Genomic DNA, 23,336 nt, shown 5'->3' with positions numbered 1-23,336 from the left:
CTTTTATGATTAAAAAAAACAAAGCAAGAGATATCCTAATTATCTTGCTTGTCATAAGGTTATAATCAGAATTATAGAATTTTGCATCAAGAACATTTTTAAAAAGTTGATAGGTTCACTATAGATACATTGCTGGCTGGAGTCAAAGAGGACTGTGTGCTTAAGTCTGCAACCCCATTCACTGTTAGTGGGTGGCACTAACTTTTGCAGAGTGAAGGGCTATGTACAGTGGATGGGGTTGTAGACTTAATCTGGATCAGGCATGATTTGACTACAACAAAAGGGTGATAGAAGTCCTCTTCATCTTCTATTGCTATGCTTGAGGCTAACAAAAGGTCTGATGATAGCCACATAATATGTTTATGCAAGTTATTACCTTAAATATGCCAAGAATGCCATAAACCTCTGGGACTTATCAGATCTCATCCCCAAGTCGTGGTGGTTGAAGTCTCCTAGAAGTGGTTCTTTACTGTAAGTACTAGGAGCCCAGAAAAGATCCTATTGAGTAGCCAAAATAACAGCAGGTTCTCTAGTTTATCTCTTATATCCTACTTTCACATATAGATTCTCATAGATGAATATTTCAGGAGCAGCATTCCTAATCACAGAAAGACTGTCCCTACTGATCAGCACATGGCTCAGCTATGGCATCAAAAAACTGATGGACATTCAAATAGTCCTGTAGTAGATATTTATGTACCATTACATGAATTTGAAAGTAGGAAAATCTACTTTCTACTTCATTATACTGATACGAATATTCATTTTGTCAGAATTAAAAAAAGATGATTGCAGTTGAAATTAGTTGATTAAAAAGCATATGTAGTAAAATAAATACTGTAGGATCAAGAATGAATGGCTGGTGAATGTATGCTGATTGAATTCAAAGTGAATAACTGGTATGAAAGAAGTCAGTTGAAGTGGTTTGGTCAGATAAAGAAAATGAACAAGATTAAAACTGGAAAACAAATATATAAAGAAAAAGTGCATCAACTGAAAGAAAAGGGGAGACTGAAAAAGGTTTGGATAGGTGAGGTTGATGAAATCCCAAGGAGTGAGTAAAACAATGTATACATTTGGATATGGACATGGTAACATCAAAGTTGGTAAAAAGATACTGAATAGTGTTGGAAATTATATTTAGTTTTTCCTTTATTTTTATTTCCTACGTTTATTTTATTTACTACTTATTTGGGAGGAACATTTTGTATTAATATATATTGCCTTAGTTTTCAAAAAGGGAAAATATTTCAAAAGAGTCACTTTGTTAGTCTGCAGATTATAGAAAAACTGCCAGCACATTAAGGTTTTGATAAGCTATGCTATGTATTCGTTTACTTAATAGATTTTACTCTTCCCAAATTAGGGAATATGAATATGATATCAGGGAATATGCTTCTCAGTATGAAGCACAAAGAATTTTTGTGCTTCAGATACATCAATAGAAATGCAAAAAAATATCCAATTTTATAAAATAAGAGAATATTTGTAGGCACCAATATTACGTTAGGCCACCAGAGGTCTCTTGTTCTCTTTTGCTGAAAACTACATGTAGATAAAATAACATCACTGTACACAAAAAGAGAGATCACCTGCAAACTATATGTCACTGTTTGGAGAGAGAATTCTATTGTGGCAGACAACTTTGATTAAAATGACTTTGTTTTGTTGCCTGGAGAAATGCTATCTTACATAATTATTCCAGGTTCTATATTATTATTCTACCTGAGATTATTTGTAATAATCTGAGTTTTGTTTAATCAAAGCATATGTTTAGAGTGTTTTCAGTCTAATTGATAAATGGATATTCTGTAAGCATGATGTTGTGCATACAGCACCCAACTTAAGTCTATAATTAAAGACATAATGTATAGCTGTGTTTGCTTATAAGTTCAAGCACAGAAGCATATGTCCCTGTTCTCAGATTTCCATTTTCCTCTGTAGTTGCAAATATATTCTCTTTAATTTACTGTCATCTTCCTCCCATTTCTTATCAGATTCACTTCCTATGCATACACAGCTTTTTTTTGGGGGGGGGGATACACATGAAAATAGTGATGTAGTGTTATATGAAATGTGAATAGAAGTTAGAAGTAAATCTGTCCTGCTCAAAAAAGTAAGGCATTGCAGTTCTCTGCATATCAACACAGAAATAAATTTCATCTAGATGAGTGGAACTTACTCTCAGGAAATTGAATTGCGTGCCTAGAGTACCTGACAAGATCAGAAGAATAAGTATATTTTAAGTATAAAATATAACCAAAAAGTGCATATTTTATTAACCAGATCAGTTTCTGCATATAGTATGTTACAGCAGTAGCTTATATAATAGCCCTTCTTAAGTCAACAAGTAGGAATTAAAATTGCAGATTATTTATTTCTTATTTATTTAAATTGATCATTACAGACACCAACTAATTCTTACATTTCTACAATATATTGACAAGACTGTTAGGATTTTAATAGATTTCTTGATCCTAATAGTGTGAAATCTCTAGGGGGATGCTGTTCTAGAGAAGTTGGGTTACATTTGCAAATGATAATGATTTAAGAGCAGAAGGAGCCAACTCTTCATGATCTAACTGAGTAGGCAGAAACAGTTGAGAGCAGACAATGTTCTGATTCATAAAGGGCACTAAAAGTTGCTAACTCCTTGAATTGAACTTGGGAACCAAATAATAGTGCACTTTTGAAGTAATAGTGTCACAAGTCCTAAAATGAGACATGTCATGAACTGCTGTATTGTGAACTAGTTGCAGCTTTTGAGTGATCTTCAGGAGCAACCCAGCTACAGTGCATTGCAGTAGTCCAAATGAGAATTGACTAAAGGCTGATTTAAAATTGCCCACATACCTATGCTGCAGAAGGGTTGATGGGTAAGTGGAAATTGCAGAGGGCTGCAGACGGGCCAGTTCAAACACCTCCCAAATCCCAACTATGCGTTGTGCAGAGGTATGCATCCTGCATACTGATTGGTTGATCTGCCTTTCTGTTCTGTGCTTTGCTGTCAAGGCTAGCAGAATTTAAAATTTCCTCACATGTAAAGAAATGCTGTATAACTGTTCCCTTGCATGCAGTGCCAGAAAAGTCTGCTGAGCCTTAAGGCGCCATCAGGAAGCAATCAGTGCCTCTTAAAATAACACTATAAGTAGTATTAAAATCCATTGAAAGTCAAGTGGTAGTAGTAATCATGAAGGCCTTGGAAAAGAAATCCAGATGCCTGGATGCATCTATACCTATAAAGATCAAAATAATGCTAACAATGATACTCTATGAAAAAGAAAGTTGGGACTTTGAAGTTAGATAGGGAGGTTATTGAGTATTGCTGTTGGAAAAGATTGCTGCTAACCCTAAAAGATAGACCAGAATGAGAAGTCTATTTTTATTTTAAAAGCTGTAATGGCAGAATCTTGCAGGTCTGAATGTGCTTCCCCTCTCTTTTATTTTGTCTTTCTGTGAACTAGGAAGGTGCTTGTCTGAGACTTTTTCAAGCTATATTCATTGTCAAGCTCAAGTCCTGCTTATTTAATCGTTGCCTTAATAGCAGATCTTCCTGCTGTCCTTAAAACTATTTATTGTGCTCTCTACAATTCCTGACAATACCATGAGCAGCCAAGAAAACAAACAAATGGATCATCATGCAAATCAACCCAGAATTTTCATCTAAGGCACAAATGACCAGGCTCAAATTGTCCTACTATGAACTAATACAAAGACTTAGCTCTTTGGATGAACTAATACAAAGACTTAGCTCTTTGGAGAAGGATCTAATGCTGGAAAAAGTGGACTGAAACAAAAGGACAACCAGCAACAAGGTGGATGAAATCAATTACAGTGGCAATGAGTGTATTTTAGAAGACTATATTGGGCTCCTGGATCATTCTGGGAAATCCTCTGTGGTCACTAAGAGTCAGCACCAACTTGATGGCACATAATCACCAGCAACTATATTGTTATTACTGTTGTTGTTAGTTCAGTCAGTTATCCTTTTCATAAAGAAACTTCTCTTTAAAGAATAATCCTGGAATGTGTTTTATAAAACCTTCAGTCTAGATTAGGTAACATTTTAAATACACATACAAAGATATTCAGAAATTCAACAGTTACACTAGTAGACTGGAAATCTGAAAGTAATAGAAAATTGTGTGACTGCTCTTGAAAAAGGCTTTTTTATTTGTACATTTTAAAGTAAGATTTCTTGTTGAATTGTAATATATTTTTGTTCTTTGCTGCTTAGGGGCTATTTAGTAATGTAAGAGAAACCTTTACTAGCAAGCTAAATTCTCCTTGTTACAGAATCAGTGGAGGCAACATTGAAAGACCAAATTAGGGACAGATCATCATGGAGAAAATTTAGGTAGTCGCTAAAAGTCAACACTGACTTGATGGCACCTAATAATTCTTTTCAGAAGGTCTTTGCAATTCAATCATTTTAAATTGGAAAATGTGGTGCTTTCAAATATTCATTATTACATTTATTGGTAATCCATCCAAATATTTGTTAACAATATTACTAATTGAGAAAGAAAAAACAATGTGGCAATCCAAGAGGGAATTAATTAGTAAGGATTTGCAAAGCATTAAAAAGAAGCACTTCACAGTTTTTGTTCATATGAACTATGCACTACATCTTGAAGCATTAAAGTTGTCATCAAATTCAGAAGGGTGGTAAAGCTGCTTTAGAGACTGTTGCTGGCTGTGTATTTGTGTTTGTGCTTGCATAATTGTTTCATTGGTAATCTCTCCAGAAATATTGCCTTTACAAAATAGGAATAACCTTCAAAGCAGCCATGTTTAAGTGGAATGGAATGGAATAGAAATAGAATAGAATAGAATAGAATAGAATAGAATGGAATAGAACTGGAAGGGACCTTGGAGGTCTTCTAGTCCAACCCCCCGCTCAAGCAGGAGAACCTATACCATCTCAGACAAGGACTGTCTACTGTCCCAAAGAACATTACTGTTTTATTGTGATAGAGACATTGTTCTATTCACAGCTTGTAAAGCATTTCTTTCAACTACATTGTATACCCTATTGAGTTTTAAATAGTGTTAATTCTTACTTCCTTCACTTATTTCAACATCTCCCATATGTAAGGTGACTCTATACTTCTTTTGTTGAAATTCATCATGCAATTCAACATATTTGATTGTAATGTTAATTAATATAAAACTAAATAGGTAGTGATACTAAATTTCCTCATCTAAAACTGACTAATAAGTGAAGGTTAGACACCTGCAAATGATTCCAGTAGTTGAAGATGTCCAAGTGACTGGAAGTCATGTATCCATTCCAGCATGGAATGATGATGCTCTAATGACTGGTATAATTCTTAATTAAAATGAAAACTAGCAGGAGGTAGAGAATGATACCCATGCAAGTCACTGATAACAGTATTAAGAGATTAATTCATTCACTGAAACTACAGAAAGGTTTAAATTTCAATGAGGTGTTAGCTTTGTGAGTAGATTTATTTATAAAAATTATTAATAATATCTGAATGTCTGGAAACTAAGGATTCTAGATGGGGAAGAGTTGACTGGCTCAATCCTGGCATGGTTGTTATATTATCTTATATAAAAAACAAAGTCCCATATTTTTTCCCATCTGCTTACCCATCAAACCTAAAAGAAAAACCTCCAATTCAATGATACATATTTGATCCCAATAACTATTAGCCACCAAATCTGATCCCAATAACTATTAGTCGACAAAGGTGATAAAAAGTGCCTTCAGAGAGGTTACATTTCTAACATATGTTTAATATTCCAATTATACTTCTTTGATAATCTATCAAGTGTTAAATATCAACATAATTATCTTATAAAAATTCTCTTTAAATTATAACTCAAAGTGAATTTCAATTCCTTCCATATAATCTCCCACTGATTTAGCATTATATTTTATGCATAAAATTTACCCATTTAGTCATAAAATCTTTAACTTACTGATCTTATATATTCAATAAATGTTTATACATCTTGGCAACATGATGTTCATCATTAGTATACAAATCCAGTTCACATTCAGTTTTCTTATTTGTAAAACCAAAGTTCTTATCTCAGTTACATCATTCTAACAGCTGAACGTAAACAAACAATTGACAATTAAAACCCTCCTTTTCCAGTTGTTCCCTGATTTAAAGTCTCCTTGAAAAAATTAATAAATCTGCTTAAGTCAACCAGGTTTGTGTAGATATCATTTTTCCTCTGAAAAGTTTATTGGGATGACAATCATAGAGTAATTTTGGAAGTCAATCTCAGTTTATATCTATTCCAACCTTCAGTATGGCATGAAAATCTCTATTAACCTTAGATTTGTCATGCCACCCAAATCTCAAACCATATCCTTTCCCATCCAGTAACCTCCTATTTTTCAAAGTGATCCAGTCTTTTATCTATACCAAACAGCAGCAAAATACAATTTTAAATAATATAATCCTAACCTTATCTCTCTCTTTGACATCTTGCAACAATTTATGTTTAATTTTCCCCCTTGCTATAAAAACATTTATGTAAATTGTTATTGATATTGATGTCAGCAAAAAATACTGATACTGATGTCTGCAAAAAGATTTAAACTTACTGAGTAATGTCTGTTTTACATCATAATTACTAACAGAAATCTGTTTTGAAAATTAGTAGATACAAGTTATGCATGGGTATGATATTTGATTTTCTTCACTTCAACTGAATCCAACTCTTAGAGACTGCCTAGACATGTCCATGCAATTTTGCTTGGCAAGATTTCAGAAGTGGTTTGCCATTGCCTGCTTTCTAGGGCTGAGAGAGAATGACTAGCCCACAGTCATCCATTTGGCTTTGTGCTTAAGGCTGGACTAGAACTCCAGGTCTCCTGGTTTCTAACCTGCTACTTTAATCACTATACCAAAGGTGAATTGTGAAATGTAGTAGTTATAAGGGGGGAAACTATCAAAGTTTTGATGTGCATTTAAACAGGAAGCATTACTTTCCCCTCCAAACAAGTAAGGCAGTGTTCTAGAACCTTGAACTTGAAATATTCTAGATCACAATGTGCAAAGTAGTGAGGATTCCTGTATGTTTTAGCTAAATAGATTTCTTCAGACAGCAATAGATAAAAGACTCATGGTGATAACCTCAGTATAAAATTGCTATAGTCTACATGAGGCAGATTATATAAATTGCTAAATCAAACCAAATATATATATTTATAATATTAGCATAGCCTTTTGCAAATTGGTACCAACCAGGTAGATTGAGTTTCTCAGAACTATCAGCCAACAGCATATCAATCAGTCATGCTCACCGGGAATTCTGAAATAAGTTGTCCCAATATATCAGGGTTCAATAAACAAGCAAATACATTTTTGTATGAAGGGGTCCTTGGTGCTCTCTGAGCTTGTTTGTTTTCTTGCAGACTTTGCATTACCCAAACTAGGTAACATCATCAGTGCTAGTAAGGAGCACTCTTTGTTGTCAGTTTATATTTTGGTGTCTTGTCTGTCTGTGTAGGTGGGGGAAGTCTTAGGGATTCTTTGGTTGGGCTGTTTACTAATGGCTCTTTGGCAGTTTCTTGTTTGGGGTATTGCTTACTTGATTGTTGGTCTGAAATTGACCTTGGAGCTAAGCTATGCTGACCTGAGTGCTGATAACTGGTGGAGAGGTGCTGGAATCTTTTTCTCTTTGGGGCTGGTTGATTGTCTCTTTTGCATACTGTAGTCTATAGGTGTTGCTAATGTCTATGTGACAATTGATGGCTGATTTGTCAGAATGCCAAGCTTCTAGAAATTCCCTGGCATTTTTGGATTTGGCCTGGTTTAGGAATGTCACATTTTCCCAATCAAAACTATGGTTAAATCTGTCTATATGTTGTGAAATTAAAGAATTTTTTGTCATGCCTTTTGACTGCCAGTTGGTGTTCATGGATGTGTTCTGTCAGTCTTCTGCCTGTTTGTCCTACATAGTGGTTGTTGCAGTTCTTACATTATATGTTGTAGATGACTCCTGTTTTTTCTTCTGGGGTTGCTGGGTGTTCTGATTTCTTATTTCTTCGTTCTGGTTGCCTTATCATAGATCCTGTTACAGTCCTTATTTTAGTTTTTTCTCCCACCAAATTCTAGGTATTCTTACTGGTTAAGATTTTCTCAAAAATTAATTACATTTAAAAAATTAACTCTATTTTTCCATATGAATCATCTCACACTTTTACATTTCTTAAGGAATAGATAAAACAATGAGAGAGAAAAAGAAAGGAGAGCAAGAGTAAAGAAACATAAAAATAACATGCTACTTAAAATATATCCCTCCTAAGCTGATATATATTTATTTCCCAAATTTCTTGTTCTTTTTAACCATAATTAAAAATATTTTTAATCTTTAAACATTCCATTTAATACATCTAGTCATCTAGTCCTTTAACTCTTATTCAAAACATTTTTATCCATTATAATTTTCTTAAATTCAATCACATTTAAGTATCTAAAACATTTCCTTTATCTAAGTCATTTCAACTTTTTTATATTGTTTGAATTAGTTGCAGTATACTATATATCTCCTCCTGTGTATTTATGTTGTCTTGATATATTCTTTTTACATGTCTCTGATCCATGATGGCCAAGAATTTTGAGTTTTTCTCTTCCTTTATTTTATCTGCAAATAGCTTTAGAGTCCCAATTAAATAGATATTTGTAATCCAAATAGTTCAAAAAAGATTTTTTTTCTGAAATTTATAATTTTCTCTTTGTCTACAGCCCAGATTATTGTCTTTCTGTTTTTGTCACAGCTGTTCTTTGTTGTTAAAACTTTGAAAGTCACAAACACAGATTAGCTTTTCCCAGGTTTTGCCAAGTTTTATATTAAAGTCATAGCTGTCATAGTCTTCATCTGCCACTCGGTATCAATAGCTTTTTGTTTTTCAATTTCCAAAATGAACAATTATCTTTAGAATCAGAGTCTTAAGCATTCAAACAATTTTAGATTTATCCAGATTTAAGTTTTAAATTTCAGGTTTTATATTTATTTCAATTCCATATATTTTGATCCTCCATAAAAAGATTAATTTGCCGCTTCTGTTAGTATAAGGGTGGGGCGGAAATCCTCCTCCTTCCCCTTTGGAGGTATTTTGCTTCTTGGGGATCTTTTAAATGTAAAATAGAAAAGAGAAGATTGAATTTCTCACCCAGTTTCAAGCACGCTGTTCACAGTTGTGCTGGTTAGTGCTTTTGGACTTCGGTTGGTAGTAGCTTGGGCTGGTCGATGCAATATGGCCACCCTTTCTCCTGTTGGGTTAGAAGGCTTTTCCCAAGTCAAACGGAACAGCCGCCACTATTCCAGAATTGCTGGAGCACCTTTCTTTCTTCGTTGCCTCTGCAGGGCGACTTAGATCCATTTAGGGTCCCTAGGGAGGGCAAAATTAGCCACGGGGGTGTGCAGAATCCGCAAGCCCGTGACTGGTCGTTACCGCGCAAAACCGGAAGTTCTCTAGTAAACTGGATTCCTTTAAAAATGTTGTTAACGGTTCTGTGGGTATTGTCTAATTGGTCCTTTTTTATTATGGTGAAGGTGTCGTCTACATATCTGATCCATATTTCTGGTTGTATTTGTGGAAGTGCTATGGTATCTAGATTTTGCATGACAACTTCCGCTATAAGTCCTGATCCCATAGGTGTCCCTTTAATTTGCTGGTAAATTTGGCCATCAAATTGCAAATATGTAGTTAAGTAGAGGTTTGTGAGATCCATAATCCTGGATGTTTTGATCTTGTATTCAATTAAGTCAAGTGTACTGTGAAACAATGCAGTCATGGATTCTTTGGCTAATTCTGGATCTGTAGATGTGAACAGGGCTGTGATTTTTGTATTGTTGTACAAATTTTTGTATTCTACTTTCTATTAGCAAAAGCAAAATTTAAAAAATATAGTTAAATATTAATTCAATGTGTAATTTCTTTCTTCTTATCTGTTAATGTTTCCTATCAGAGAGTTGTGACTACCTATATCAGGGCTTTTCAACCTTTTCACCGATTGTACCACTTTTAGAATATGGCAACATTCGAGTACCACCAGTCACCCAGCAAGGTGTCAAAAGCTTGATGACAAAAAAAAGGAAAAAAGTGATAAAGTACAGGTAGTCCTCAACTTACAACAGTTTGCTTGGTGACTGTTCAAAGTTACAATGGCACTGGAAAAAGTGACTTATGACCATTTTTCACACTTATGACCACTGCAGCATCCCCAGGGTCATGTGATTTACATTCGGATGCTTGGCAACCGATTCTTATTTATGATGGTCACATTATTCCAGGGTCATGTGATCACCTTTTGCAACCTTGTGACAAGCAAAGTTAGTGGGGAAACCAGATTCACTGAACAGCCATGTTACTAATTTAGTCTCTCTCCTTTCTTTCTTTCTCTCTCTCCCTCTCTTTCTTTCTCTCTCCCTTTCTCTTTCCCTCTCTTTCTTTCTCCCTCCCTCTCTCTTTCTCTCCCTTTCTCCCTTTCTTTTTCTCTCTCCCTGTCTCCCTTTCTCTCTCCCTTTTCCTCCTTCTTTCTCTCTCTCTCCCTCTGTCTCCCTCTTTCTCTCTCCCTTTCTCCCTCTCCTCTTTCTCTCCCTCTCTCTATTTCTCTTTCCCTCTTTCTCTCCCTCTCTCTATTTCTCGCTCCCTCTCAAAGATCCTTAAAATCCTTAAAGGTTATACTTGGACGGAAGACTTTTTCTTTTACAGATGGGGCGGGTGGACCCGACATTCGCGGGCAGGCAGGACCCCACCTGCCGAGCTGCCGCTTCCCCATCGCCCTCCACGCCAGCTGGCTCCGTCGGCAGACCTCCCAGCTGACGGGCGCAGGTCCGGGGGTCGCCAGCTGACGAGCGCAGGAGTTCGGCGCTGCGGCGGCCTCCCCTTTGCCATCCACACCGGCCAAAGCATTGCCTGATGTTCCAGCTGATGTGCGCAGGTCCGGGGGTTGCCAGCTGATAGGCGCAGGAGGTAGGTGCCGCAGCGGCCTCCCAGCCGCCTACTTCTTCGGCTGGAGCAGTTGCAAGGGCGTGTATGGTCGCCGGCAGCGGGGAGTGCGTCAGCGGCCCTTGGGGACCATGCAAGCCCTTGCAACTGCTCCAGCCGAAGAAGCAAGTGGCTGGGAGGCTGCCGCGGCGCCTACCTCCTGCACCCGTCAGCTGGCGACTCCCGGATCTGCGCCCGTCAGCTGGAATGTCAGGCAACGCTTTGGCCGGTGCGGAGGGCGAAGGGGAGGCCCCGCAGCACTGAACTCCTGCGCCCGTCAGCTGGGAGGTCTAGCGACGGAGTCGGCTGGTGTGGAGGGCGATGGGGAGGTGGTGGCTCGGTGGGCGGGGTCCTGCCTGCCCGCGAATGTCAGGCCCACCCACCCTATCTGTAAAAGAAAAAGTCTTCCGCTCAAGCATAAGCAGTTCTGTGCCACGGAGGCTTGAGACACGGAGGCAGGCGACGCGGAGCGGCGCGGTGCCGTGGGAGGCGGCAGGACAGGGGGGAGGGGTTACCTGCATCCTGCCAGCCGAACTCTGGAATGAAGAATTTTAGGGGGTGCTGAAAGTGAGACAGACTGAGGGCTGTATTAAGGCCATAGGAGAGTGTATTAAGGCGAAAGGAGAGTGGAAGGGAGGCGAATTCGGGGTGGAGCAGAAAACACGGGGGGAGGCATTAGGAAATAAGCACCAAGGTACCTGGTGCCTTGCAAGGGATTCCCGAGTGTTCCGCAATTGTTTTTCTTCTCTCCTCTGCGCGAGAAAAACTTTTGCGGTGTAACTCTGAAATGAGTCCCTGGGGAGGGCGGGGCCTTGCTCTGCGCCTGCGCTCTTCACACGCCTCCTGCAGGGCACATTCGGTAAAGTTCATGCAGGCTGCCGCCAAGCAGCATATTTTCCACAAACAAGTGAGGTGTGGGAAGGAGCGGGGGGAGGAAGGCAACGCCGCGTATCACCAGCCAGGTGGTCGCGTGCCACAAGTGGCACGCGTACCACCGGTTGACAAGCCCTGACCTATATCATTTTATGAATACTGTTATAAGATACATATACTATAATTTACCATTTTTTCACATAATAAATAAAATTTCAGATTAAAGGTTATTGTTTTCTAATATATATTTACAAGCATGCATAATTACAAAACTGACTTACGTTATGTTCAACTGTTGAATGTGATAAAAAATTCAACAGATTGAAGTAATATCTTATTACTTCTTACATGGGAATCAACCCATTGGATCACTAGGATTTACTTGTGAATTGATATTTATAGGAGGTTATCCATGATGGCCCCAAAATAAATTGTGGTCTAATAATGTACATTTGCTTACTGGAGATCTCTCTTCAGTCCCTTTAGCACATGGAATCCTTCACAGATACTACTGTTCATTGCTGTTCTGGATGAGTGGAAGGTAAATTATGAAGTTCTGTTATATAAAGTCAACATATTTACTTGCTACAAAGTAAGCATACTGTATATTGCCTCATGTGTTTTTATGCAACTTCATCTATTTGTTTGTACATTGCTTAAAACTAAGCTTTTGGGGGAAAATGAAATAGGGTATCTGATAGGGACAACTCAAATATCTCAAACCTTTTCCTTCATTACCCAAAACTGCATATCAGAAAATGTTTTTTTACCCACTGTAGGTAAAACTTTTTAAGTCAATTTAAATATCCTGTTGTGACTGAATAATGGGTTTTTTTTTTGTATTTTGTTTTTTTGGTCATGTTTATGCAGTATATATTGGAGGTGGTTACCCTTTGAGAGCTGTATGCAACGAAATCTCATTTTTAATGTATATTGATTAATGTACATTTAAAGTGACAATAAAGTTATTATTCTGTTCTGTTCTATTTGCGTGTTTTTACCCAAAACAAAAAACATTTTTATCTAATTTGGGGTAATTTACTCAGGTTTAGGGAGCACTGTTTTAAGCTAACAAAGATAAATGTTAAATTTGCTTTCTATTGAGTTAAACATAGCTGGTAAACTTCATTTATACTAAAGGATTTTTGAAGACATCTGTAAGATGCTCTCCAATACAAAGGAAATGCTGTAATCTTTTGATTGCATATTCCTGTTGAGGACATCTTACATACTTTTAGTCATGTTTGATGACTATATGTGTACTTGAATAAAAACATCATGGTGAGCAGAACAGTATTTGAATGAGAATGCTACAGAATGAAGAATAAACTAACACTTGTTTGGTGAAGTATATCTTTATGACTTATCTTCATGACTTGACAAGCTATTTCTGAGTGGTCTATTTAATGTATTTATGGCTATTATTTAATAATACAAGGGAAATTGACTGACAGGTCTATATCAGATCCTCTAAGGAAACAACCGCTTATTAACTTATTAATTTTATACTGATTTTCTACTTACTAACTTACTATGTATTCTATGTATTACATTTATTTGGTATATGGAGATGTTGGATGTGTATGGAGTGTATTTGTGTATGGAGATGCCAGGAAACTACAGTGTTAGTACAGAGTAGTTGTTTTACTGCCGAAAATTGCTAGTCCATTTTGTTCATATTTGTGCTCTATTTAGAGTGCACCATAGGGGGCAGACTAGCTCTACACTCAGGTTCAATGGCATTCTGCAGCAGTGAGCCAGAGCTTCTCCCTCCACTGATGTCATCTCACACTTGGACGTTGCATTAGGGAAGGTCTGGCAACGACTGGATTCATATTTAGGGTTGCCAGGTGTCCACTATTTGAGTGGACAGTCCACTTTTTTCACATTATGTTCACTATTTTTTTTCACAAAATAGTGGACATTTTTTTTATTCAAAAGCTTTATGATGAAAGGGTACGTAATCTAAAGCTGTACAGTCTACTTTTTTTTACTACTTAACCCCCCCCCCCGCTTGTCCGCTATTTTTTGGAAGCAGACCTGGCAACCCTATTCATATTACCGCACAAAATGTCATTATTTTCTCACCAAAGTGAGAAAACTTATAGGTTGGCTAGAAGCAAATAAAGGGAGCTCATTCCACCACACAATTTTAGGACTTGAACCACCAGAACAAAGACCACTTTCAGCACCTTTAAGCCACTGAGCACCTCTTATGCATTACAGTTGTAAATAGACACAATATGTAAAAATGTGAAGTGGATAGGCTCATACATTGTGCTAAGCAGTTATATATTGTAATTATAAAATTATTAAACCAAAGAGAGATGTTCACACATCATACTAAATCATGAATCATGGTTTATAAATCACAGTCCGGATTTATGCAGAACCATACTGCATTGTAGTGGACACAGGCAATAACATCATCACTTAATTTACTGTCCATGCTTTTTAGAATACATTAAATCTTTAACCTTAAAGCGTTAGGGATTTTTGTTTAGATTTGTTTTGATCCTAAAATGTGATTTGTTGTTCTTAGTTTTGCCCCAGTATAGAATTCAAATATTTGCCGATCAAAATGTTTTTGGGGACAATCATGTGGGTGGATATCAACTGTTCCTAGCTTTCTTTCACAGTGCTCAGTCTTTCTGGCCCTATTGTTACTATTATTAGGTTATCATTTCTGGTTAACAGAAAAATTCACTTGAATAATTTAATAGCATATTATCAAGACTTATTATTAATATCAAACTTCTGCTGTTGCTGTGAAATTATCTGATGGATATGCACCTTCATGGATCTTTTTTTTAAATACTGATATTATTTTGGCTCTCTTTTCTTAAGATTTGGAGTCTATGAAAATAAATTGGTTTGATACTGTTCATTTATTTATTTATTTATTTACTGTTCTGCAACTATTAAAATACAAGTAAATAAAATTAGAGAACAAAGTAGAAATATCACAAGCCTATGTATTAGATTATAAATCATAATACATGGCATGTGGAACAATAAAAAATATTTTTGCAAACTCATCTATTTAACAATTGACACACATACGTGTGCTTGTGTGTATATGTGTGTGTGTTTCTGGGTTTGTGGTTTTATTGATATTGTGAAATTTCTAGCATGATAAGATTTTAATATTGATATAGAGCAAGTCTGGGAGATCTTTTCGATAACCTTGCATATATTAACATTTGTAAATGGGAAATGATGTATTGTAGGGTGAGTAATGACAGTATTTAAATATTCCCTTTATACAGTAGGTATTGGAGGAGGTAGGATCTGAAATATTCTTTATTTTTATTTTCAAACTAAGTGCATTACAATTTTTAACATTTTCTACTTAAAAGTGTCAAACTCTGGCAAACCAGGTAATTTGGCATTTCAAGTTTTCAATCTCTGTTTTAGAGATTAATAATCTTCATAATAAATTTTAGCATACATAATTTTCTCCTTTCAATTTGTATGAGATTTCTCTATTTAGGGTCACACACAAACATATATATGCATAGTTGTTAAGGTGTTGACCTAAAAATCAGAAGACCGTGAGTTGTAGTTCTGTGTTAGGTATGAAAGCTGGCACTGGCTGACTTTGGCCAGATACTCACAACTCATCTCGTAGGCCTTTTGTGAGGAAAATAGGAAGAGGATGGAGTGCTATGTATTTAGTCTTTCTTGATTCCGTGACATTTAGTCACCCTTGAGTCTTCCAAATATGTTGAGGTATAATTATCATCCTAACCAATTAGGTGATTGCTGACCTTGTGAATGTTAGAAATTGTACAGTAATTTATGGTATCTGGAAATCAACAGGCTGTCTTAATTGAAGTGCCAACTTAAATGTGTTTATTTCAGTAAAAACAATTTAGAAATACATTTATTTTTAAATAAATGTATTAGGCTTTATGAACAGGTAGCAGCTGTGGGTGCTTTGCACAACTTCATCTCATGCACAAGTTGTGGTCTTTCCTAGATTGGGAGGCTCTTCAGACAGTCACTTATTCCCTAGTCAGTCATGGTTCAACTAAAGTAATGAGCTCTGCACTGGACTAACATCGAAGACTACTTGGAAGGTTCCATTGGTCCGAACACAACATTGCTTCTGAATGGGCAGTGGTGGGCATAGCTTGGCCATGTGGTACCTTTGCTCTGAGAGTTGCACTGGCTGTCACTTTGCTTTCAGGTGTGATTCAAAGTGCTGTATATGACTTATAAATCTTTGCATATCATGGAGCTTGGTTATTTGAGGGACCACCTATCTCCAATGGTGTCTGTCCATCAGTGTGAGGTGGCAGGGTTGATGAGTGTCATGTCTCTTCAATTCAAAAGCATTATCTTTCAGGCATTCTCTGTCATACGTTCTGTCTTTGGAATGAAGTTCCTCTGAAAATCTGTGTACCTCCCACCCTGGCATTCTGGAAGGTTTTAAAGACCTGTCTGTTCTTTAGGCTAGGGTGGGATCCTTCCTTATATGGTGTGCTTTTTGGTATTATTGCCACACCATCATCTTATTCTCTTCCTTTTCCCCCCCTTTTTTTGGTTCTTATTTTCTTATTCTTTATTTTGTCAATAATTATTCATATTGTATTTTTGTTGTTGTTACATTGTGAGCCAGCCAGAGCTGTCCAAAGTTGGGCAGTGCCCAAACTGAATTAGTTTAATTAAACTTATCATTTCCTTACTATTTTTGTTTAAGTGCTTTAAATAAATCTTAGATGGTAGAAATAAGACTCAGTTGAACTATGAGAAATAATCTCTCAATCTTGAGAAATTTAAGTCAAATAAATATAATCATTTCAAAAGCCAAATTCTGCAGCTTTAGCTTAGGAATTCTGATCTTACCAAAGATCATCACTAATATTGTCAACTGAAGTGCTAGATTCAAGTGTGTATGTATATAGTATATGTGTACTATTTAGAATTAGATAAAATTGATTCAATCTTTATTTTTAAGTAGATTTTTGGAGCTTACAACTAATACAACTAAAATATGTATAATTCAGTCCAACAGTGTTCTGAAGGACCTCCTATTAATTGACAAGAGTTTACTTTTATGTACATATGTTAGGATTCTAGACTTTAAAAAAAATGTGTGTCATTTGAGGCAGTGGTGGGATTCAAATATGTGAACAACCGGTTCTTTGTGTGTATGCCACTTCCGGAAGTCCATTCTGAGCCTGGGCAACAAAAAATTAGCTACTGGTTCTGCCGAAGTGGTGCGAACCAGATGAATCCCACCACTGATTTGAGGCAATTTAAGATACTAACCATTCTGTCCAATTTTTAAAAAATGCTAAATTAATTGGCAATATCCTAGAAAATAATCATGCATGGGAATGAATTTACAAGGTCAGTGCTCACTTTAGGAGTGAAATAAGGCTGCATATTTTCCCCTTATTTATTGAACATTTATGAAGAATATATAATAAAGGAAACTGGATTTGAAGAAAATGAGTATGGTTTTAAAATTTAAAAAAGAAATGTAAATACATACTCTAGTAAGAAAGTTAACAAATATAGTTAAAATGGAATTGAAATTAAAAATAAAGTATATTAAACTGATTACAAATGATACAACTGCTCTTAGAATTGACATGAAGATATTGAATGATAGAGAGCCTTTTTTTAGAATCAACTATCAGCAGAAAACAGTTGGCAATCAAGAAATAAACTGCAGACTTGCACTTAGTAGAATAGCCATGAAGGCCTTGGAAAATTTGTTCAGATGCCTGGATGTGTCTAAACCTACAAAGATTAGAATGGTGTAGGCAATAGTTTCCTTGTGACATTCTATGTACATGAAAGTTGACCTTTTGAGAAAGCAGTTGGGATGAGTATTGAAGCTTTTGAACTTTGAGTTTTGGAGAAGACTCCTTGAGATTGCCATGAATAGCCAAGAAAAAAAATACAAACGCTTCATTAAAAAAAATCAACCTAGAGTTCTCACTTGAAGCACAAGTGATCAGGTTTAATTTATCCTGCTTCAGACACATTATACAATGACTTTACTCTCTGGAGAAGTCTACAATGATGAATGGGAAAGGTAAGAGGAAAGAAAAGAAGATGATGAGCAGGAATTTATTTGGACTCAATTGCAGCAGTGATAGGTGCACCTAATGGAAAACCTGATGGACCAGATTGAGGACATATCCTCCTTTAAAAACTCTCTCTGTGGTTGCTAAAATTGCAAACTGACTTGATGACTCATAAACATCAAAGTGCACACTTTGGAAAAGACTAGGAAGACACATTTCAAACATTACATGAGTGAGCATAGCACTTATCTGCTATTAATTAAATCCTCTTTTTTTCAGATTCAGGTGCGAGATAGAAAAATGTTTTAATGCTTTAATGAACCAGTTCATTAATTTAAATTCAGTTCTTGAAACAGCTACAAACAGGTAACTTTGATGAATAGCAAAGAAATGTATGCTTGCATAAGATTCTTGGCTGACATGTATTTTTTCCTAATCATTTTATATTTTATAATAACAACAACAACAATAATGTTGGAAGGGATCTTGGAGGTCATCTAGTCCAACCCTCTGCTCAAGCAGGAAACACTATATCAATTCAGACAAATGGCTGTCCAGTCTCTTCTTAAAAACTTCCAGTGTTGGAGCATTCACAGCTTCTGGAGGCAGGTTGTTCCACTGATTAATTGTTCTAACTATCAGAAAATTTATCCTTAGTTCTAGGTAGCTTCTCTCTTTGGTTAGTTTCCATCTGTTGCTTCTTGTCCTGTTGCTTTGGATAGCTTGACTCTCTCTTTGTGGCAGCCCCTGAGATATTGGAACACTGCTATCATGTCACCCCTCGTCCTTCTCTTCATTAGACACTAGACTTACCCAATTCCAGCAACCATTTCTTATATGTTTTAGCCTCCAGTCCCCTGATCATCTTTGTTGCTCTTTGTACTCTTTCTAGAGTCTCAACATCTTTTTTACATTATGGTGACCAAAACTGGATGCAGTATTCCAAGTGTGGCCTTACCAAGGCATTGTAAAGTAGTATTAATACTTCATGTGATCTTGATTCTATCCCTCTGTTAATGCAGCCTAGCACTGTGTTGGCTTTTTTTGGCAGCTGCAGCACACTGCTGGCTCATATTTAAGTGATTGTCTACTAGGACTCCGAGATCCCTCTTACAGTTGCTACTATTGAGCAAAGTACCACCTATTTTGTTTATTTGTTTTTACTGTTAAGGCATAGGCTTTGTTGCATATGTATAGTAACCATCACCCAGACGCAAGAGTTAGGGAATTTTTTAATAATTTCAACAATAGTCCATGAGGATATTATAGGATGGAAAAATGCTGACATTGCTGGGCATAAAAGAAAAAGAAAAACTGAAAATGATTAGCATGGGAAATGTACCCATTACCCTGTAAGTAAATATTGAACAGGAGTGTTACATTTTGTGGTGCATTTTTTATTTTGAAACAAAATTATATAATTATGCTAATTAAATATCCACAAATTTGTCAGTTTTTTAAGAGTATAAAATGTAAAATCACCACTAGATGGCACCTAATTCTCATACAATATAATTGGCACTGTTTTACTGTAGTCCTTACTAGCTATTAAGAAAACAAATTTAAATGACTAAAAAAAGAGAAATGTCTGCTTTTAAAATACTGCTTAGTATTTTTCAGCATTTCTTTTCTGTAACTAATTTGAGTTATCTAGAATGATTTGTTTCATGGAGGCAAAACAAAAAGTAAAAAGTTTTATTTTTTTATCTATTGGTACAGTAATATCAAATAATAGAAGTAGCATTTTTTAAAGTATTTTTTTTCCATAGTTACTTTTTAATATATGCATCACCTGAGCTCTTTCAACAAAAGTATGTTAACTCATCGCCAAAAATGTAAATATCTGTATCTGGTCATTTATAAACCCTGTAGTAGAGGGCATTGAGGTCCAGCACTTAATTATGTAGAAGATTAGAGCTCTATACATTTTAGAATAAGGCCTTTTCCAGCAATGTCCAAAAGAGCAGCAGTTTGTGTTTGCATTGAGGAAATGCAGGAGCATAGATGGAAAGACTCTAATTATGCATTTATCTTAATTTGCATTCAGTCTGAAGGAAAAAGAGTTTGCAAAAGAGAAACAACAGGAAAAAATAAAGCTTTTTGTAATAATCTGCCTTCAGGTTATAAGGAAATTAAGAGATGTATTAAATGCTAAGAAATGGAAGCATTAGGAAAGGTGATGAGTACCAAAAGATGGTATTATCCCACAGTGGTAGCTTTTTTATACGATCAATAAATATATAATCTAAAATTAGTTTATAAATCCACATCATACATTGTGGGTATTATGTTTCAGATAATCTACTGGGCATTCAGGTTTGAACTATGTCAAGGATAAAAACAAAGTGTAGATATTCTAAGAGCTTTTGGAATGAGTTAAAAAAATAAACGGGCAACCTGACTCTGGAAATATGATTAGGTACCAGAACTAAGTTATCAATAGAATCACATAATGAAAAATCAAATCACAGCGCTAATCATAAAAGAACAAATAGGCAGAAAAACAATATGTTCTAAGAATACTATATCACATAATGCCCTGAAAAGACTAGCTATTAATATCGCTCTCATGTTTATTGAGTGTTTCCTGAGAGATCTAACAGTTGCTACAAAAAAAGAAAACAATAGGTATAGTCTGGATAATAAGGGCCTTTTAAAATTATTTGATTTACAAATGACTGTTTAACGAAGTTTTTGTTGTTGTTCAGTTGCAAAGTTGTGTCCGACTCTTTGCAACCCCATGGACCATAGCACGCCAAGCCCCCCATCCTCCACTTTCTTCTGGAGATTGCCTGAATTCAAGTATAGCGTGCTAATGATGAAATGAATTGTGTGACTATTACTTTGATATATTACGGAAGAAGAAATACTTGCAATTTTATTCTTCTAGTCAAGATTCTGGATTGGTTAATCAAGTTGTTTTCTATATCAGTTTATTACCAATGGTGATTAGAGAATAGGTAAAATATAAAATGAGGAACTCCACTCTGGTTTTTTTCCTTCTGTTTAGTGCAGGTGTCCATTAACCTATCTCAAATTTAAACCTTTGCCACAGACAATATAAATCTACCAGAATATAAACCATTCCTGTACTCTCAACAAGACAATAAACTATAAATAGTTTATTTATATACAATTTAAATACAATTTAAAGCATTTATAAATATATCTTCCTTTGTTTGATTTTCTTTAGTTTTTCTTTAGTTGGGCCTTGATCAGTATTCTTTTGATATAACTGTTAGTTGCTTGGGTTTTGGATTTATTATTTGTCTGCCTTGATTAAGTGTTATAGTTCTTAATGGTATCAGTTAGTATATTCCAGAAATGGACATCTCTCAGCATTCCCTGACCTTCTAAAATAACTTGTTTTCTTGAAATTTAGATGTTTAGTTCCTTTATGATAGTTATATATGAGCCTGGCAATTATTTGAACTAGAACTGGAAGTTTCTTTTCAACATCCTTACTTATTTAGTGTGATAAAAATTAAATACACATTCCCAAACAATTAATTAGCTATTTCCTTTTCACTTTGCCAAAACAATTCCACCTCTTTTATTAATAGGATCCAGCGAAGGGGATTTTGGAATATCTCTTTAAAATATTGGTTCCTTTTTAAAATACCAGTTACAAAACTAAATAAACACATTACCCTTCTGATTTTAAACTGTGAAAAGAATGAAATAACAGTCTTAAAATAGAAAGAAGACATGATACTCAGAAAAAAAAAATCAAGGGACAGTTTTGCTTTTCTGTTAGTTACTTATAGTAACTCAATTTATTGTTCTTCTCTGCTGGCAAACTACCATTTGCTCACAGCATGTTCCCTATTAGACCATTAATTCTGTAAAAGTTAGAAATGCTCATTACTAGATGTCTGCTGTGAAACAGAATTGATTAACTGTCTGGTCAATAATTGGTACCAAGTAAATGAGCATTTTTCTTTTTTTACATTTCATAAGATAAATTGCATAACCTAGTTATGCTAGAGCTACAATCCCAATTAAAATTTTAACTGTTCTCTGGACTTCCGGTGGCAGGCGATTTCGCTGGTCGCAGCTGTTTGCTGCCTCCCGCCTGTTTTGCGTAAAAGCCGGTTTGACAGCCAGCATCTGCTGTCAAACGGCTTGATACCTTTCCCCTGGGCATAAGGGGATCGGTGAGCTGCCCGGGGTAGGAGTTGAGTTCCCGAGTCGTCCTATATGGACGATGTAGGCGAGANCTCCACCAAGTGCTTAATTTGTTACCTTTAAATATATTAATTGGTCAGAAATACTGAAAAGTAACACTGAAAGTTTTGTTGAATGTTGAATTTAGACATAGCAGTTAAACCATAATGTAGTTTATTTTACCTTGCTTTACACATTCATGGTCTGTTGATTACAGCTGAATTTTATGAATAAGTCATATTTATATGATTAGAACAATGAATTAATGGAATGTGTAGCTATAAAGAGATAAAAAGGTCTCTAGTTTAAGTGTGCTACTTTTTACTAGAAGCCTACATATTGTTGCACAAAGAGACCCTGACTGAGATCATTTGGTTTCTTTTAGAGAGGATAAACATTTCCCTGTGATGATCAGTAGCATAGCACCTGGCACATATGTTGGGGGTCAGGGTGTGTCCAAAGTTAAGTCTGTACATACAAATACACAGAATCACTAAATTTCACACAGCTTCTTTCCACATAAGACTTTTAAATATATATATTTGGCCCTCACTGCATTTTATATTGGAATTTGCTACCTAAATTTTTTGTTAAATTCTGCTATACCATTTGGAAGAGAGAAAAACTTGGACTCTGGAAACTATTGATTCCTGATTAGAATTATGCTATGTAGGAGACTTCCGGTGGCAGGCGATTTCGCTGGTCGCAGCTGTTTGCTGCCTCCCGCCTGTTTTGCGTAAAAGCCGGTTTGACAGCCAGCATCTGCTGTCAAACGGCTTGATACCTTTCCCCTGGGCATAGGGGGATCGGTGAGCTGCCCGGGGTAGGAGTTGAGTTCCCGAGTCGTCCTATATGGACGATGTAGGCGAGAACTCCTCCGGAGCCCCGAGGATTCTCCGCGATCCAGGACGCCTTCGCTTCGGCGAAGCAAGAAGCCGCCGCCACCGCTGCAACTTGAAGTTAACTTGTGAGTTTACTTGTAAGCAGACGAACCAACATTGGAAGCTTGCTTTTTATTTTGGACTCTACTTTAACTTTTATAACAAGTTTCTCCCCGTATGTGTGGAGGAAGGAGGAAAAGTGAAACTAAAATGGCGTTGGATTGATACTTTTCAGCAAGAAGTGAAAGTGATTTCCGGTTTGAAATTTTTCTTACTTTGAATCTGCGTATTACTTGTTTTTACTGAACTGCTTAAACTTATTGCTAATATGGTTCTGAGAAAAATCTTGCCTCTAACTTTGAGACCGTCTACATCCCTGATGGCTCAGAC

General features: G+C 36.1%; 1 protein-coding gene across 1 annotated transcript in view; it reads left to right on the top strand.

Moving 5' to 3' along the window:
• Positions 1-23,336, top strand: part of BBX (BBX high mobility group box domain containing) — a 106,724-nt gene that overhangs the window by 35,743 nt on the left and 47,645 nt on the right. The window contains exon 3 of the mRNA XM_029285484.1: positions 12,332-12,395. Coding sequence (XP_029141317.1) covers positions 12,332-12,395 — 64 coding nt within the window. The remainder of the gene's footprint in view (positions 1-12,331; positions 12,396-23,336) is intronic.

The sequence above is a fragment of the Protobothrops mucrosquamatus genome, unplaced genomic scaffold (genome assembly GCF_001527695.2).
Source record: "Protobothrops mucrosquamatus isolate PMUCROS unplaced genomic scaffold, P.Mucros_1.0 scaffold1759, whole genome shotgun sequence".
Classification (NCBI taxonomy): Eukaryota; Metazoa; Chordata; class Lepidosauria; order Squamata; family Viperidae; genus Protobothrops; species Protobothrops mucrosquamatus.
Note: the sequence above shows the minus strand (reverse complement) of the source record. Positions and strands in the feature narration are given on the sequence as shown.